Source organism: Artibeus jamaicensis, unplaced genomic scaffold (genome assembly GCF_021234435.1).
Source record: "Artibeus jamaicensis isolate MK-2021 breed Jamaican fruit bat unplaced genomic scaffold, CSHL_Jam_final contig_497, whole genome shotgun sequence".
NCBI lineage: Eukaryota > Metazoa > Chordata > Mammalia > Chiroptera > Phyllostomidae > Artibeus > Artibeus jamaicensis.
This window is the reverse complement of record NW_026521863.1, coordinates 10,546,720-10,566,689: the sequence shown is the minus strand read 5'-3', so window position 1 is coordinate 10,566,689 and position 19,970 is coordinate 10,546,720. Positions and strand designations below refer to the sequence as shown.

Sequence of the window (19,970 nt, the reverse complement as noted above, 5' to 3'; positions counted from 1 at the left end):
TCATTTTAATCTTGGCTAATGTAATTATGATGTGCCTTGGTGTGTTCCTCCTTGGGTCCAACTTCTTTGGGACACTTTGAGCTTCCTGGACTTCCCGGAAATCTATTTTCTTTGCCAGATCAGGGAAGTTCTCCTTTATTATTTGTTCAAATAAGTTTTCCACTTGTTGCTCTTCATCTTCCCCTTCTGGTACCCCTATAATTCGGATGTTGGAATGTTTAAAAATGTCCTGAAGGTTCCTAAGCCTCTCCTCATTTTTTTGAATTCTTGTTTCTTCATTCTTTTCTGTTTGGTTATTTTTTTTCTTCCTTCTGGTCCACTTCCTTGATTTGAGTCCCAGTTTCCTTTCCATCAGTATTAGTTTCCTGTGCATTTCCCTTCATTTCAATTAGCTTAGCCTTCATTTGTTCCTCTAATTTGTGACTAAAATCAACCAGTTCTGTGAGCATCCTGATCGCCAGTGTTTTGAACTGTGCATCTGAAAGTTTGGCTATTTCTTGGTTGCTTAGATTTATTGGCTCTGGGGCTTTGAGTTCTTCTTGAGCCATGTTTTGGTTTGTTCACTCCTGTTATGTATGAGGAGCAAAGCCTTAGGTGTTCACCAGGGTGGGGCTACCCAGGTCACTGGGTTGTAACGCTGTATGTGGGGGCAAGGTCAGAGAGGGGCAATGGCATCTGTTCTGCTCTCTCTTGGATTTCAGTCTCCTCTGCTGCGTCCCGCAAGCAAACTGGGCCCCCCTTGTTCCGGCTTCTGGGTGTGCAGGCCTGTGCACCCTCCAGGACCCTGTGGGTCTCTACAACAAACTCTCTGTGAGCCTGGGAGCTTCTCCTGGCACCTCAACCCCCAAAGTTTTTCCAATTAGTGCTTTTAGGCTTTAATTCCCATCACTGGGGCCCTGGGTTCCATGGTCTGTGTCACTGCTCACCCTTTTGCCTGGTTTATCTGCACACGAATGTGTGACTGTGGTCAGCCAGCCGCCTCACACCTTCACTGGGTTGGCCTTTTGCCATCCTACACCTGGGATCTGCCAACAGCTGCCTGCATGCCTGGGTTGGTTTGGCCAATCTTTCCTGCTCGACCTCGCTCCGCCAGCCCCTGACTCTGCCTCTCTTACCAGTCTGGATGAATGGTTTGTTGTTGTCAGACTTCCATACAGTTCAATTTTCTGCATTTTGGTTGCATTTTTGTTATTAAAACTTTGTTGTCTTTAAACTTGGTTGTACGAGGAGGTACAGTGTTTCTACCTACACTTCCATCTTGGTTGGAAGCACTACCTGTTTAAATATTTACATCATTTCAGCTATTTTTTTCCCTTTGCTCTATGAACTCCTAGTTTGGTCTTTTGTTTTTTTCCCACTGGTAGTTAAAATAAGTTAGGTAAAGGGAAGTGAGCTTAAGTAAAATACATATCAATTTGTATTCCCACTCTACAAATAATACTGTAACATGTCTTAGTAGGGAGTAGTGGATGAGTTTTTAATTTGATTTTTGGATTTTAATGGTACGTGCTATTTTTATGTCCCATCTCTCTATATAACTAAGACACAGCCAGTAATCATTGGTTCTGACTGTCAATTCTCATTTAACCTAAGCGAAAGTAGAAGAAGTTGTCATTTTTTACCTTTTTCTACTCAAATACAGTTTGATTTGCTTTGAACTACTTAAAATACTTGTGCAACATTGTGACTGGTAATGACACTGGTAATGTGACAATCACTCTTTACAGATAGAAAAAGAGGCCTTCCTCCCTGAGCCATCCCAGGATTCTATCATGTGCAGTCGGCCACATAACATGTACCATTTTCTACTTTTGTTCTGTTTGTACACTTTGTAGGGACTTTGGCATTTGAAACATAGAATACTTTTTGGGTTAAATTACAGAAAAAATTTGTTAATGCTAATCGAATCCACCTTTTCCCTATTTGACTATTTGGTGATTTTACAAACCTTTAACTCTCTCTTCCATCTCTCCAGTTGTGTTTCGTTGTTCAACACCCCAAACCTGTGGTCGTTTTTGGCCTTGTGTTCAGCAGTCTGGGTCACATCTTTGTGAGACTCACAGACAAGTGGTGGTTTGACTCACTGCTCCTAAGGGGTGGAACTGCACCTGAACCATCTTAGCACTCGAATTCTGAGTCTCTTCAAGAAAGGAGATTTCATGATTTGGCTCAAATGTGACTTTGTCACTTAGAGAAGCTTTTTGGTTTCCTCTTCCTTGTATTACTCAGCCCTTCTATTGTGTTATAAGCATTTTATTCATTCATTCATTCAATGAATGCTGAATACTTTTTAACTGTGTTTCTTCCTTCAACTGAAAACTTGTTGGAGGGTCACATGATCTCTGTTTATCACTGCACATTTTGTACATTTTAAACAGTAAACAATTTTTACTTAATGAACAAATACTTTGATAAACAAATTTGGTCACGCTCACTACTAGCACCTGAATTGAGTCTAAAATTCTTTTTCTGGAAATCAGATTGTCTATAGTGTGACTGCTGGGACCATTTAAAGTGGGTGGTAATACTACATTTTGTTTTGTTTTATTAACTTTCTATCTACTTGTTTTTATCTTTGAAATCTTTCCAAATGAAGTGAAGTTACATTTATAATATAAAGCATAACTTTTATTTTAAAAGATAAAATGCTCTGGTGGAGTTGTAATCAGGTAAGCCCTGATTTCATCTTAGTGAAAACAATACCACCTTTGACCACTTCCTCTTTAGTCAAATCACTTGCTTTTCCCTTCCCACTATCATGACATACCTTTATCTGATATGCAAAGATTTTATTTGCTGCTGCAGCTTCCCTGTACAATCTGTTCACAGTCTCAACCTCTTTGTAAAGCTGTGTAGTAAGGGAATAAAGAACATTTGAGTAATACACTGGCTAATATTTATACTGAAGAATAATCCACCTTTTTTAGCCCATTCCCAACCCAAAGTAGGTTAATGTCTACCAGAATTCACCCTCTCAAGATTCTGACCTCAGAATTTCCTAAGACTTGTAAACCTAAGGAATTCTTTGCTTTTATCTTGTTTTCCTGTTTTTAATCCTAGAGCTTCTGGTCTTCCATTCTAAACAGACGATCATAGAATCATACAATGCATGGATGGGAGGTATAGTGAAGGTCACATAGTGCAAAGCTTACTGAATAGTTGAATCCCTTCAGTCTTGATGTAGTTGTTCCTCATTTCCTGGCTGGCAGACAGTTGTTTTCTTATATACTTATATGCTAGAGGGAGCTTGCTACCTCTCTAGCCTCTTTTTATAAGGTCACTAATTCCATTCAGGAATTAGCTGCCCAAAGCCCCATTTCCAAATACTGTCACTTTGGGGATTATATTTCAACAAATGAATTTTGGGGGAATACAAACATTAAGGCTATGACACCATCTTATATAGGACATCCCATTTGAGGGTGGCATTCATGTTTTTTCTAAACCTTCTTTTCCTTAGGCTAACCTCTCCTAGTTACACATTTTCCATGTGACTCATTTCGCGTCCCCTCACCATCCTGGGACTCTAACCCAAATAGAATTACTTTGCTTATATATGTAGCATTCAGCAATGAGTGTGATATTCTAGGTGTGTGCTGATGGGAGAGAGGAGAGTGTGAATATCATCTTTTTAATTCAGATATAATCTCACTAGTACATTTAGCAATGAAATGGTTGGAATGCCCGACTAAGGGTATTATGACCAGTCAGATACAACTGTTCTTCTCATCTGATCTGTTTTACTCCTGAGTATCCTTGTATCTGTCAACTTTGTTGATAATGGATACAATGTTAAAGCTCTGTTAACTGAAAAAAAATCTTCATTTTAGAGCTAGCCTCTCAAATCATACTTAATAGAGAATGATCTTGGACAGGTTAATCAATCTCTCGGGGTAGTGGTTTTCAACCAGACAAGGTTATTGTGAGGGCTAATCTGGTGGTAAAGTGCTGACCTCTAAAGTACATAGAAAGTGTTTAAAGCACATGGTGAGTGCTCAGTACAGATCAGTGATAATAATCTTTACCACTGTGCCTAATTCTAAGAGTCCTGAAAATTGCTTATTTTAGTTCTGTACAAACAGGAAGGGTCTGTGGATTCTTTATGTTTTCAAAGTGTCTTCTAATATATCTAATATAGACATATAAAAATAAAAGTTATGCATAAAAATATCACGCATTTGTCCAAATTTCTTGACAAATTAGGACAAAATTGAACACAGTTTTGACATTAGTTATCCATTTGTTATGGAATGAGAGAACAGGTGATAGAGAGTATTTACTTGTCATAACTTTAATATTAAAAGTAATTGTATTGCTTTTTACCAAAATGATAATTTCTTTAATATAAATTGAAGAACTGTTGTCTAAAAGAAGCAAGCAAAATATAACCAAAGACACTGGAATAGAGAACAGGTGGTCAGTGACCAGAGGGGAGAGGGGAGGGAATTTCAGGGGAAAGGGAAGGATTTACAGGAACAAGTACAAAGGACACATGGACAACAACTAAGGGGGGTGAAAATGGGATGGAGGTGGGGGGCAGTGGGGGGGTGGGCTGGGATGGGGGTAAAAGACAGAAAATTGTACTTGAACAACAATTAAATTAAAAAATAAAAAACTGTTGTCTACTAACATTTTGCACAGATTAGCATTTTAAAAATATAGATGCTTGTGTTAATTATTTTCTTTTTAAAATTTAAAATTTATTTTTATTTTTTTATTGTTGATCAATTACAGTTGTCCCCACCCAACTCCCCATTACTCTTTTTAATTGCCCTTTTTAAAATATCAGTTTCTATTGATACATTTCAGCACTATAGTGTGGCCTTTTCCAGGTTAAGATGCTGGGCTGAAGCCTCAAAGTTTCACTGTGAAAGAGATAAGGTTCTCTCCCCCACCTCCATAATTTAGTTAGTGAGGACTATAGCTGGGTAAATCTCTGGGGAACATTATTTTAAACTATTTAACAACTTCTATAGTAGGAAAAGAGAAATACATTGGTGAAAATCTTAGAACCAAGTGAACTGCCTGAGGCTCTTGGGTCAATTCCTAAAGTGATGAAATGTAGCTCAGTAACAACAAAAGTCGTGCAGAGCACCTCTGGGACCGGAGGCTTTAGGATCTATTTTGGTAAGTCAGGTCTCTTTAGTGTTTTCTGTTAAGAGGTCTACTTCATGGAAAGGATGTTTCCCAAATGCTTTTAAAAAAAATTGTTAATGCTATTACAGTTGTCCCAATTCCTCCCCCTCTGCTGCCTCCTCCCTTTTGAACAATGTCTTTGTAATTTAATTTGAAGTCAGGAAGTGTGATACCTCCGGCTTTCTTCTTTTGTTCTCAGGATTGCTTTGGCTACTTCGGATCTTTTGTGATTCCGTACAAATCTGATGATTTTCTTGTTTTCTTCCTTAAAAAGTGCGGCGCTATTGGGATTTCGATGGGGGATTGCATAAAATCTGTATATGGCTTTAGGTAATAGGGCCTTTTTAACTACACTGATTCTTTCAGTCTATGAACGTAAAATATCTTTCCATTTTTGTGTGTGTATTCTTTAATCTCTTAATAATATATTATTTCAGTGTATAGGTCCTTCACATCCTTTGTTAAGTTTATTTCTAGCTATTTTATTCTTTTTTTTAAAGTTTACTTCTTCATTTATTTATTACCTATTTATTTTTAGAAGCAGGAAAAGGGAGGGAGACTGAGAGGGAGGGAAAGAGCAATGTGCAGTTGCCTCTCACAAGCCCCAAACTGGGGACCTGGTCCACAGCCCAGACACATGCCCTCACCGGGAATTGAACCTGTGTACCTTTTGGTTCGCAGGCCAGCACTCCATCCACTGAGCCACTCCAGCCCAGAGCACTAAGTATGTTATTCTTTTTGTTATAATTGCAAAAGGAATATGAATTTTTTAATTTTCTGAAATTTTGTTGTTAGTATATAGGAATGCAATGGATTTTTGTTCTTTGTTTGGTACCCTGAAACTTTACTGTATTTATTTATTGTTTCTAATAGTTTTTTGTTTTTATTAGTTTGCTTTTTTATATGTCTTTTAATTTAATTTTATATTGAGATACAATTTTACATACAATGAAGTGCACAAATCTTTAGTGTAGAGCTCAATGAATTCTTACACATGTAAACACCTATGTAACCACCACACAAAGCAAGATATAAAACATTTCCAGCACTTATAGAGTGTCGTTATGCCAGATCAATTTTGCTAGTTCTCAAACTTCATTTGTAAGGAAGCTTGGAGAATGTACTCTATTGTACATAGCTACTTTTGCTCATCATTTTGTTTGTGTGGTTGATCTATATTGCTTTGGGTAAAATTAGTCCATTTTCTATTGTTGTTCAACTATAGTTTTCCCCCATTTCCCCCCTACCATTTTCCCCTGCCCCCCCACCTCCCACACTCAGTTCTACCCCTCTGTTGCCTTTGTCTATGGGTCCTTTATACATGTTCCTTGATGACCCTTCCTCTTCTTTCCCCTGTTATTCCCCTCTACCCTCCTTTCTGGTTACTGTCAGTTCATTCTTTATTTCAATGTCTCTGGTTATATTTTGCTTGCTTGTGTGTTTAGTTTAATAGGTTCCACTTATATGTGAGGTCATATGGTATTTGTCTTTCACCGCTTGGTTTATTTCACTTAGCATAGGGTTTCTATGCTAAGAATTATATCTTCTGCAAAAAAGTGGCAGTTTTATTTCTCCATTCCCAATCCGAATGTCTTCCATTTCTTTCTCTTACTGATTGCCGTGGCTAGACTTCCAGTGCTGTATTGAATAACAGTGGTAAGAGTGAACCCTCTTGGCTAGTTCCCGATGTTAGAGTACGGGTGTAAGTTACTGGTTTGTGATATATGACCTTTATTACGTTGAGGTACTTTCCTTCTATGCCTATTTAGTTGGGTATTTTAATTATAAATGGATGCTGTATCTTGTCAAATGTCTTTTCTACATCTATTGGTATAATCGTATGATTTTTATCCTTTATTTTGTTTAGGTGGTGTATCACACTGATCAATTTGCGTGTGTTGAACCATCTTTATACCCCTGGGATGAACCCCGCTTGATCATGATATATTATTTTTTAATGTGTTGTTATATTTGATTTGCTGGTATTTTGTTTAGAATTTTTCTGTCTGTATTTATCAGAGATATTGGTCTGTAGTTGTGTGTACGTCTGTGTGTTATCTTTGCCAGATTTTGGTATCAGGGTTATGTTGGCCTCATCTAATGTGTTAGGAAGTACTGCTTCTTTAATTTTTTGGAAGAATTTGAGAAGGTTAGGTATTAAGTCTTCTTTGAATGTTTGGTAGAATCCACTGGTGAAACCATCTGGTCCTGGACTTTTACTTTGGGGATTTTTTGATGTTTCTATGTCTTCCCTATTGACTGGTTGATTTAGATTTTCCAATTCTTCATGATTCAGGAAGGTTACATATACCTAGGAAGCTATCCATTTTTTCTAGGTTATTGTATTTGGTGGCATATAGTCTTTCATAATTTTCTTGCATGAGTCTGTTTAGTTCTGTGGTCTCTGTAGTAACATCTCTTTCATTCCTGATTTTCTCTGAGCTTTTTTCTTTTTTCCTTAGTGAATCTTGCCACAGTTTTGTCAGTTTTAGTAATCTTTCTAAAGAATCACTCTGTGTAGCATTAATTTATTATTAAATACTATTCATAGCAGAAGCGGTATTTGATACTAAGCTATATTACAAGGATAACTAATCATAATCCTGTTCTTTTTGTAGCATCTGTTAAACACACAAACGGTTTGTTAGAGCCAGCTTCTACTGGCTCACAAGAGCCTATTGTTCAATTTTCAGGAGTTTTGTAAGCTGCTTGATGTTTGACAGGTACTTTCAAATTTGCATGGTAGAAGTATTTAGACAATGGAACTGGTCAAAGCTACACATCAGGGCCTTTAAAAAAATTTCCTGGACAGCTGGTTGTCAAACACCAGCATATTTGCGCCTCAGGGTATTTCTTTAAATAGAATAAAAGGTTATTGTCACTGAAGATGGTTTTAGTGTGAAAGTACCTATGAGAAAAAGAATGAGCTGGTCGTTGTTTCTGTGTTCTCAGGGATTCGGAAGGACCGAAGAGGAGGGCGAATGTTGAAACACAAGCGGCAAAGAGATGACGGGGAGAACAGGAATGAAGCGGGGGCCTCGGGGGACATGAGAGCTGCCAGCATTTGGCCAAGCCCGCTCTTGATTAAGCACACTAAGAAGAACAGCCCTGCCTTATCCTTGACAGCCGATCAGATGGTCAGTGCCTTGATGGAGGCTGAGCCCCCCATAATCTATTCTGAGTACGATCCTACCAGACCCTTCAGTGAGGCTTCGATGATGGGGTTGCTGACCAACCTCGCAGACAGGGAGCTGGTTCACATGATCAACTGGGCAAAGAGGGTGCCAGGTAAGGACACTGAGCTTGACTTCTTTTTTTAAGAGTCAGTAACTATTTATGAACTGGTCGTGATGTCATAGAAGAGGCGAACAATGGAAAATGATGATTTACTGTCCAGTTGGTTTCAAAGTTACATCAGACTGTGCTATTTTTCAGTGTCAGTACACTGTAATTCTCCTGGAAGTTAGGAAATGGTGTTTTAAAACAAAAATCTAGAAGATTAAAGTCTTTAACCTGCCATTATTTTTAACCCACTCTAGTCACCAGAAAGGTCTGGGATAGATGTTACATAATAAATTCAGGTAATATTACATGTTCACGGTGTGAAAATCTTTAACATTAAATGATTGATGATCTGTACATTTTTTTAATATTGAGGACTTTTGTTCAAAAACCCTTAATCATTAATAAACGGTTTACCTAAAAATCTTTTAAGACCTTTGTGGACTAAGGAGATAATAATAGGTTTCCTTACCGAATGCCAATTATTTACTCAAATCTCTACTCTTAATATTTTAGGAGAAAAGTAACACAATAGACAAATTGTGTTTTCATCCTAGTGCTGAGAGGAGCTTATAGAGAAATACTGTGGCCAAAGTGTCGTTTGGTCCTTCAGTTGATTCTCTCTGAACAGATGTGCCCATAAACTTGACTGCTGCTCTTGTTTAGAGAGAACTCCAGGTTTTGTGGAAACAAGACTAGAAAATGACCTCCTCTGTGTCCCAACATATCCATCTAGGAGCTAGCATAGGAGGCTCAAGGCAAGAGGAAGTTCAATCTTCTTCCAGGGCTTATAGATCAAATCAGTAATGGATATAGAAAGATTGTCTCATTTGGTGTCTTTTTAACTAATGAAATCTACTACTACCCTCAAAGCATGAGATGTTTTATATTAAACTAAATACATGTGGAGTTTTGTACTTGCATTTCAAAATTCACCAACCTATTATAAGCCAAGTGAACATATATCTGGCCTTAGAGAATAGTTTATGTATTTGCATATATTAACATATTAACATGTGGCTTTTGAAGTGTGGGTATTAACATGCATGTTTAGGTATCTAGAGTCGGTCCTAACGGCAAATAAAAGCTCCCAGCCACCTTTGGAAATAAGAGTTTTATTGAGCACCTACCCACTTTAGCATTCACATGAAGCAGATTCATCACAAGCAAATATTGGAATCTAAATGTAGTGTGGCTATAGATTTTATCTTAATACTTGTTATTGCCTTTTTACATACTTTGGAAGAAGAAAAAAATTAAGGAATAATAATGACTATATCCCTGAAAGGTTACTTTTGATTGCTAAGTCTTATTGTAATATAAGCATATATTTTCCCTCATGAAGTCTTAGCTAAATAGTTGCAGAGCACTGCTGAATTCAAATATATATATTTTTATAGTTATTAGTTGATTCCCATCGTGACCTTTTTATAATTAGAATAATTTGAAGGGTATTTGGGAAAACTGGAATTAAATTCAAATATGTTACCAGAGGGTGAAGAATTCATGGCAATAATCTTCTAAATTGAAATGTAAAATGGAGACAGAAATAAAAGGGAAGAAAATATTGTTACCATACATATCCTTCTCATTGTAAAACCTAGAACTAAACAACTTTATGGTAGTGAGATGTGCAGCAAATCCACTCTATAACTTGATTGTTTTCACTCAAAAGACCTGATTTCAATGGCCTTGAACCAAACTATATCTTGTTACTTGATGGTTTTTTGAAAAAGCATTATAAAGTAAAAAAGTTAATTATATATATATATATATGTGTATATACTATTAGAATACAGCTGTTATAAAAACCTATTTGTCTGACCAAGTGGAATAAAAACAGTTATTGATTCAAAAAGGATGGAAAATGAGAAAAAAAGTTCTGAAAAAATTTGAAGATGATTGTCAAGCTTTTCAGAAAAACTGACAGTCACACTTTGAAAATCTTTTATATAGTCAAGATACCATCTGTCATTTAAAAAATAGTCCACACTGAAAATGTAATATAGACAATACTACATTTATGTGATAATAATTTGAGAATTATAGGAAATAGTAGTAAAAAAGTTGCAAGAAAGTCAATTCTAGAAGAATGTAGAATTAGTTTTATGATGTACAGGACATGTGGATAATGCTCAGAATGAATATCAATGTAACAGAAATTGTGAATTAGCTTGATTAAAAAATTCAGCTATATTGAGGTATAATTGACAAAATTGTAAGATATTTAAAGTGTGTGTGTGTATGATTTCTCCCACGTAGTTAATTAACCCATTTATTACCTCATATATCTGTCTTTTCTTTTGTGAGAACACTTAAGTTCTGCCCTCTCAGCCAGTTTCAATGATATAACACAGGTTTATCAACTATAGTCACCATATTTTGCATTAGATCCAACTGTTTTACCAATTTCCCCCTATTTGCCCCATCCTGATACCCTGACAACCACTTTCTTACTATGTTTCTGTGAGTTAGACTATTTTTTTTAGAGATTTCACATATAAGTGATACCATGCAGTATTTACCTTTGTCTTGATTGTGTTACTTTGTGTGATGCCATCAAGGCCCATGTATGTTGTGGGAAATGGCAGGATTTCCTTTTTCATGGCTGACTAATATTCCATTGCATGTATGTATGCCACATCTTCCTTATCCACTCATTCACCAGCAAACACTAAGGTCGTTTCCAGTCTTGGGTATTGTAAATAAGGCTGCAACAAACCTTGGAGAGCAGATATCTCTTTGATATCCTGTTTTCATTTCTTTTGAGCATAAAACCAGAAGTAGGATTTTTGGGTAATACAGTACTTCTATTTTTAGTTTTTGAGGAACCTCTATGCTGTTTTCCATACTGGCTGCATCAGCTTATATTTCTACCAACAGTGTACAAGTGTTTTCTTTTATCCACAACCTCTCCATCACTTGATATCACTTGTCTTTTTGATAATAGCCATTCTAACAGGTGTGAGGTGATGCCTCATGTTTTGATTTGTATTTCCCTGATATTACCACTCTTCAACACCTTTTCATATATGTGTTGGCCATTTGTGTATCTCCTTTGGGAAAGTGTTCAGTTTCTTTGCCAATTTTAGGAAATAGGATTTTGTTGTTGTTGTCATTGAGCTGTCTGAGGTCTTTCTATGTTTTGGATATTGATGTCTTATGAGATACATGATTTGAAAATATTTTCTCCCACTGTAGTGTTTCCTTTTCTTTTAGTAGATTTTTTTTTCTGTGCAGAAGCTTTTTAGTTTGATGTAGTCTTGTTGCTTATTTTTGCTTTTGTTCCCTTTGTTTTGGTGTCAAAGCCAAGCAAATGTTTTGGAGACTCATGTTGAGAGCTTATTCTCCTTGTTTTCCTCTAGTAGTTTTATGTCTTCTTCTCTCCCTTTCCTACCCACGTCCCTATCTGCTCAACACCAGAAGAGTCCCCTCCCTTCGGAACCCCAACTTCCGAGTATTTTACTTTGAGTTCCCTCCTTGTCCAGATCCTCTCTAGGAAGAGAGGATCCCTTTTGCTGGACAGACCTCCTACTACAAGCTCAGGTTCCTTAGAAGCTTCTGTGTTGTCTTTGAGGGTGCACATTTGTCTTAGCCATTCCAGGGCTCAGGGCTTCTTTCGCTCTCATGTTCCCCAGGAATCCAGTAATTAGCTTCCTGCCTCTAATCCTCATCCCCATCAGTCCAATTAGTAATGAGACAAGCACAGGAAATGCTCATTGAATCAATGAATAAATGAACGAATGGAAGGTGACTTTTGAACCTCCTGCTTTTAAGAAATCTCTGAGCCCTGTTAGAACTCAATTTTTCCACAAAGTAAAAGTGACTTCAAGGCTTTAGTGTTACTTTTCTTTATCTCTCTTCAGAATCAGCCTGCCACTCTGACCTCTCGAGCAGCTGCTGTAGTGAGGCTCATTTCCGATCTTTCTTTCGTAAGGGGCAGAGTAATATCCAGAGGCTTGTGTGGAACTTGCATTCTGAGGACTTTTAACAGGCTTTAGTTGGCTTGCAGCAAGTTAGTTTCACTCACTGAGTGTAATTTAAAACTTAGGATGGGCAGGGACAAGGGGGCAGACAGAGGGCATGAAACCTCAGTGTGGGAATTGGGAGCATCTTCAAGAGACCCATTCTATTCTGGGAGGTTCCCGCAGATTTCAGGGACTTGGCAAGCCTCCCCAGTACTCTGAATCCCAACCTGTAATCAGACCAGTGAACCTTGCATCCAGGCCCTTGTGGTATCCCACCCAGCTTGATTCAGCGTGGCATGGTGATGAAGCGTGGCAGGGTGGTGAAAGAGAATGTGACAAGAAAGCATGGGGGCATTATAAAGACATGACAGACGCCCATGTTCAAGGGCGAGATTTGCCGTTTAGATTTTGCCACTGTTTCATAATAAGAGCCTTGGGACTGGGATGTAATTACCCCCCAACAGAGGGGGCAGCCCTCTGTGCTGGCAATGCAGGGTGTATTTGGAGCGTCTATCTCCAAGGCAGCGCTGCCTGGCTTTTCGCTGCTCCTGGGAGGCTCTGGCTGAAATCCAAGGAAAGCCCCTACTTACTTGATTTTCCTTTCCCACATTTGAAGCCTTATAGATGCTTGTTGGCCCGGAGGCTATTAATTCCTTCATCCTGAGAATATTTGAGAAGAATGCCCTAACTGGGCTTCAACCTGCCCCACCTCAGGGTTCCTCCAGAACTGGGAGATAATAAATTTCTATTGTTTTAAAGGACCCAGTGTTTGTACTTCGTATCACAGCCCTAGGAAACTAATACACATTATTAAAAATAAAACATGCTTGTATTGGCAAGGCAAAAGAAATTGGGAGCTTTTGATTTAAATGAGGAATATTTGGCTCACCTAGTATAGGCTTGGCTAATCATTTACTCCTGAATATTCTCTCCTTTGCCTGCCCAAGTGGTTCACTGAGCTGCTGGCTTTGAAGATGATTTAGAACTTCAACAGTTCCACACATTTACCTGGCAAACGCCTTGTAAAAAATTTTAACTCGTAGAGGAATGTTTTCATCTGGCACCTTAATCGTTTCCCTTTTTACATTGATATCTTTGATCCCCTTGAATTCATCCTGGTTTACAGTATGAGGTGTGGCTTCAATGTGGTTTTTATACAGATGGCTGCACAGTTGTTTCCATTTCTTTCATCAAACAGTGTCCTACAGAAGTATTTTTTAAGACCCTGTGTATAGTTAACCTCCCAAGTTTACTACTAATTAAGAGCTTTGGAAGCAGAGCGATAGATATGGCCCATTGATCTACATGTTTCATTATTCTTCCCAATTCTGAAATCAAAAAATAAAAAAGAAAATTCATGACTGAGTCACAAGTTTTACATTTAACCTGATCTATATTAATGCATATAGATCACAAATTTTTGCTTCTTATTTCTAAGATTTAAAAAACCAGTCCTGCTAAGAGGTAATTGGGTGAATTACCATTCAACATTAACAGGACAAAAGGGTTCTTCCCAGGATGGTAAAAGGAAAATCTCAGGCTTCCCTTTTCTCTTCCCCATCTGCTGTAGGTGTCCCTTAACTATTCTAGTACTTAGCCCTTGGGGCTCCTTCTGCTTTTAAGCAACTTGAGAAACTAGTCCACTAATGGTTTCAGCTGTTGACTTTTAAGCTCATGATTTCTACATTTCTTTCTCTAGGTGCCAACACCTAAATATTCAGGTCTCACTGTCAGCCCCAAAGACACCAGCGAAATATCACACTTCCGCCAATATATCTAAATCTAGACTAGCCATCCCCATTTCTTCCCCTTGCAGCAAACTTACCTGGTTCTCCTGATCCTCCTCATTTCCAGCAGGAGCTCCCCCTTCTTCTTAACTGCTTTGGGATCACCTTTGTGCCTGGCTTTTTCTCACTTTGTATCATCAGTTCTTCTCTTCAACATCTCTAGACTTTGGCTTTGTTTCTGTTCCACTGTCACCAGCCTGGTCCACATCCTCATTGTTTTCCAAGACTGAATTACTGCAATATCCTCTTAATTAGTCTTTTGGGTTCCAGACTCTTCTCCCTTCACTTCATCCTACTCATCACTGCCAGAATAGTTTCTGAAAATCATCATTCAGATGCCCTACTCCCTGTGTGCGTTTCCTATGAATGCCATAACAATGTTTCACAAAGTGAGTGGCTTAAAAAATTGAAATTTATTCCTCCCCAGTTTTGGAGGCTGGACATATGAAATCAGAATGTCAGTAGAGCCGTACTCTTTCTGAAGACTCTCTGGGAGTGTTCTTCCTCCCCTCTTCCAGCTTCTGGAGATTCTGGCAATCCTTGGCATTCCTTAGCTAGTAATGCGGCTCTCCAATCTCTGCCTCTATCATCACAGGTGTTCATCCTGTGTGTTGGTGTCAACATCACAGGGTGTTTATCCTGTGTGTCAGTGTCAGTCATCACAGGGTGCTCATCCCGTGTGTTGGTGTCAAAACTTCCTTCTTCTTAGGACATGGATCATATCGGATTTAGAATCCACCTTTGTCTGGTATGACCTCCTTTTACTTGATAAAATCTGTAAAGATCCTTTTTTTCCCCATGTAAGATCGCATTCTCAGATCCTGGGTGGAAATCGATTTTAGGGGAGATAATTATTCAATTAAAAAGTCAGCAGTCGACTTTATTATCTAATTCAATAATGGCTTCAACAGAGGAATGGCAGTGTCCCCGGAGCCTAACATGCAGACATAGCCTGTGCCTTAGGGTACCTTAGGTTAACCTTTTTCAGGCAGGCCCTTGGGAAGGACCTTCACAGGAAAGCTGTTCACCAACTCGGTCTCTCTCCCATATTATTTGATTTCTACTCTTCGACACGATCTTCTTGCCCCACCTCTTCCCCCACCATCCCCTTTCAAATAAGGTATTCCTTGTATTTATTTAATTATTTATTTATTTAGCTCGAATCCTTGTAGCCTCTTCTCTCTTTCAGTTCGATGCTTATTTTATTTTTTTCCCCTAAAGGAATACCTTAACTACTTCCTTTCTGAAATTTCAAACTTCTTTAGCCAGTGTAATCTTGGAATGAATTTGCCATCACAGGATAACTAGTCCCCAGTTCAGAGTCTCTTATTAGGTATGTTTTGCTGAACTAAATCAACTAGGGTCTAAAACATGGTAACAGTTCTCAAATGGTATTCTTACTCCACTAATGGTAGATTTGTTAGTGGATGATTCATTTATATTATGGTTGGGTTTCTTCTTTTAAATGGAAAGATGAATAGTTAGTTTTTGTTGTCTGGGTATCTAATTTTTTCCAGGGAAATTTGTCAAAGGTAAAGTATTTCTACTGTCCTCATTGGACTAGCTCAAGCCATGAAGTTATTCTTTAAAAGTCTTTGTGCAAAATCAATTTATATTAAATAAATCCTACTTTAATTGTGGTAAGGGTATCTTTCATCTAAGTAAAACTTATTGCAGATACTCATGTGAAGTGAGCATTTCTTTGACAAAACTGATGTTCTTCTTTTTATTGAAACATGAGTCTGCACAAATTGAAATATCTTAACATGATAACCCTTGGGCTGATAATCATGACCTTGAAACCTCAAGATATTTGTAGCTGACTTTCTAGGCTCACTGCACTTGATCTTTTGGCTTAAACAATTCTCTATTTTGGTTCCTGGAATTCATTTTCCCTTAATGGTGGCATGTTTAGACTCATTGTGGGCTTAGCCTTTGTGTGTTCTAAGCCAAGATGGCCTCTGTGTGTTCTTGGTCATCAACATGGCCAAGATGAAGTTTCAATCACCCTGGTGTCCAGCTGAGGTTATACCTCAGTGATGTAAGGCATTAGTTTTGTTTAGGCAGTTGAAGACCAGAGAACTCACAAGGGAGAGAAGATCAGCACTGGCCCTAAAGAGATCTACATAAGTGGAGCCATAAAATGCAATGAGAACCTTGGAAGCATTCTCAGTAGTGAAGTAGTAGAATTAAAAGAATTCACCTACTTCCCATACAACTCTCTATATAAACTAATAATTTCTAGAGAAAGATCAATAAATAAACTTGAAAATTGTTTCCTGCCACCACCAAGTTATTGCTTTTCTTCCACAGGAACCAGAGAGTTCTAATGAATAGTTTTGCACTGTAGTCTTTATGTTAGACTATACTCTAGACTGTTTATTTTTGGCACAGTTATCATATCCCTACCATCATTCCACCCCCTTGCTCTCAAATACTCATGATAATCATTTTTTTTCTTGCTAGGGTGAAAATAAATCAAGTGGTTGAAGCAGATTAGAAAAATATTACTATTAGAATAGTGGTGACATATATATATATATATATATATATATATATATATATATATATATATTCCTCTTCTTTACATCAAAGACTTATTTCCTACAGAAGGCAGTGCCACTGGTCTCTTAAGATGATTCACTGCCAAAAAGGTAATAGTCATTAGATAAATAGATACTCACTCTGCCCCCAGCAGCTGCACAGGGGATGCAGAATTAGAAAAGGTCAGCGATAAAGTCCTTTTATTTCTTGTGGTATTTTAACATTAACAATAAGGTAGACAGAACCTCACGGTTATTTATGTCTAATTTTTAAACTCACCTGAGTCACTGCAAGAGGCTTGATGTTCAGTTCATCTTCTCCAAAAAAATAAGCGACAAAATTAAGTGTTCCTTGTTGGGAACCCCTAGTTCCAGGGAATCTTAGGGTTTTAATTCTGTTGCTGTGGTGACTAAACTGTACCATGCAGTTTGCTCAACTTCAAATGGGCTCATCTATTAGGAACATTCTCCCTTGTAAGTAAATTGCTTCATGGGTCAAAAATCTAAATTCTGTTTAAAAAGTCTTCGGTAAAATGTATCATGATTTTGTTTACAAAGCCAACACGCTTGTTCTTTATGTGTAGGATTTATCATTTAGTTGTATAAATACCTAGCGGAGACTCCAAAACAATAATATGAAAATTAGAGGTGTGATTGCTAAATAAAGATGAAATTTAGTAAAATGGTGGCAGTGCCCTTCTCCAGAGGGAATTAAAGTTTCTTTGTAGCATAGCATGTGTTCATTATGTGACCATTGGATAACCTGAAATCTTACAAAATTGTGGGCAGTTCTATTCTCTGGAGAGTATTAAAAGTGTCTCTTCATAGAACAGCACGTCACATAATAGCATTTGGTCCTTTGTACCTGGTCAAGATGTTTGCCTAAATTTGCTTTGAGCATTTGGAATGCATATTTGAAATTTAGTAGATAAATGCTACGAACTTAAAAACTTATTCAAGGTCTTGAGCTGTGGAAGGCTGTTTTCCAAAGCACGCTTTCAGATGGTATCTGGCCGTGTTTTTCTTATAAAGCAGGAATGGGGTACAGCCGACCACTCTGACAGAATCTATCTTTGGTATGAAAGTGCTTGTGAAAACTGGAAATATGGTTATTATTAGCTTCTTAGGTAGCCAATGTCCAATTTGTCTTCACTATTTTTAATTACTAGAACTTAAGGACTGACCCAAGGAGCCAAATTTTTACAAAGAAAGTGTATTCTGCAGATGGATAGTGGTGATGGTTGCCCAACAAGGTGAATGTGTTTAATGCTATTAAACTGTACATTTAAGCATGGTTAAAAGGGTAATTTTATGGTATATACATTTTACAACAATTAAAAAGAGAATATAACACTTTATGTAAGATATATAGCAATGAAATAGACATATCATGGCAGAAAAGTAATAGATAAAATGATATTAAATTCAGAGATCATTTATCTAAAAGTTTAAATTTGATTTTTAGATAAGAATATTGCACCCTGGCTGGTGTAACTCAGTGGATTGAGTGTTGGCCTAAGAACCCAAGGGTCACCAGTTAGATTCCTAGTCTAGGGCAAATGCCTGGGTTGTGAGCCAGGTTCCTAGTGGGGGGCCCATGAGAGGCAACCACATAGTGATGTTCCTTTCCCTCTTTCTCCCTGCCTTACCCTGTCTCTAAAAATAAACAAATAAAATCTTTTAAAAAAGAACATAAACATATTGCGAAAAGATAAATCAGTAGATCATTAAGGTAGGGTGAAATAATGAAATGGAAACAGGTTATACCTTAGGTGCCTGTGTTCTTTGTGTTAAGAGTACAGTTTCATTCATTTAACAGTTATTTAATGAGTTCTCCCTATATGCTACATCTTGTTCCCTGTGTGGGAATATCCTAGAGAACAAAGCGGACAAAATCCCTGCCTCCGAGGGGCTTCCATTCTGCTACACTAGTTATCATAAGAGAAATGTGAGTGCAGCTATTACGTTCTTACACATTTTTCAGATAGTGCCTAACCCTGTCCGACACTGGTGTGGGCCTTTTACCTGCATTAACTCAGCTGGGTGCTTCCGTTGTCCCTGTTGTGGGTGGGGAAACTGAGGCAGAGAGCAGCTACAGAGCAGTTTAGTATTAGGGGAACTGTTTCAGTTCTAGAGCACTTTCCTGTGTGAAACTCTTAAAATAAAGGCTAGAAAAGTGATTGCACATTTTAAATAGTTGTGCTACTTTATCATTGTTTAAGTTTTTAAAAACACCTTTCCCCTCCATCCCCTGACATGTGACAGGGACATTGTCGAGGAGCCTGTATATTACAGTGATTTAAGAACATGACCTCTGTCTTTGGACAATATTGGCCCATAAGCTTTTAATAAACATTGGCTAATATTATTTGTTTTATATTTTGGTTTATACATTTTTAGTTTGAACTTACTGATATAATTAATTTTGGGTGTAACTTTTAAGATTGTTGTGTAACTATGACAAAATCATGAGATAACCTAACATTTTGCAAAACTAGTCTAGAAACCTATTTTTAAAATGCATTTTAAACATCCAGTACATGTATTCCTTTTTTCACATATGCCAGTACAGGCATATGTGGTCCGTCTTTATGCCTTTAGCCTTTTTTCCAAATAACCTTATTGCCACTAACCAAAACTAATTGAGATTAGAGTGTTTCTTTGCTTTTGTTTTTATATGTTGTTACAATTAAGAGGAAACATTTCTTCATTATATAGCTCATGCCAATTTTTCTGAGTTAATAAAAACTAGAGATTTGAGTTAGATTTAAGGCTTTTAAGCTGTCCTACAAACTTAAGTATTTATATATACAGACATTTTAATGATATAAAGCATAAGAATAGTATCTGTTGTGAAGAAATCCTGTTTCAAATATAACTGTTTTAGGGTTAAAATCAACCACATATAATAGTAAACCCTCCAAATAGCATGGCTTAAGCCAGACAAAGCTAATTTTTCTCTCATAACTTCCTCTTACACATCCAAGGTCCGAACATAGGCTCCATCTGGCTGCAAGGAATTCTAGGATGTGTGGTCTGTAGTCTATGCACATTGTACCTAGAATAAAATCTGAATTCTATAAACAATAATATCGATTGAACAGATAATTGGTGGGCAAGTAACAGTCTCTGCTACAATAATACATTTCAAATCATAATTTCAGAATTGAATATGCTTTTTAATGAATATTCTTAATTAATGAATGTCAACCTATGTCATAGATAGATCATCATTTTCAAAAAGAATCAGAGCC

The 19,970-nt window shown here is 37.5% G+C and overlaps 1 protein-coding gene across 7 annotated transcripts in view; it reads left to right on the top strand.

Annotated features, from left to right (window-relative positions):
* ESR1 (estrogen receptor 1) overlaps window positions 1-19,970 on the top strand; it is a 370,527-nt gene that overhangs the window by 216,144 nt on the left and 134,413 nt on the right. For all 7 annotated transcript variants that reach the window (XM_053668791.1, XM_053668796.1, XM_053668793.1 and 4 more), the window contains one exon: window positions 8,089-8,424. In XM_053668791.1, coding sequence (XP_053524766.1) covers window positions 8,089-8,424 — 336 coding nt within the window. The remainder of the gene's footprint in view (window positions 1-8,088; window positions 8,425-19,970) is intronic.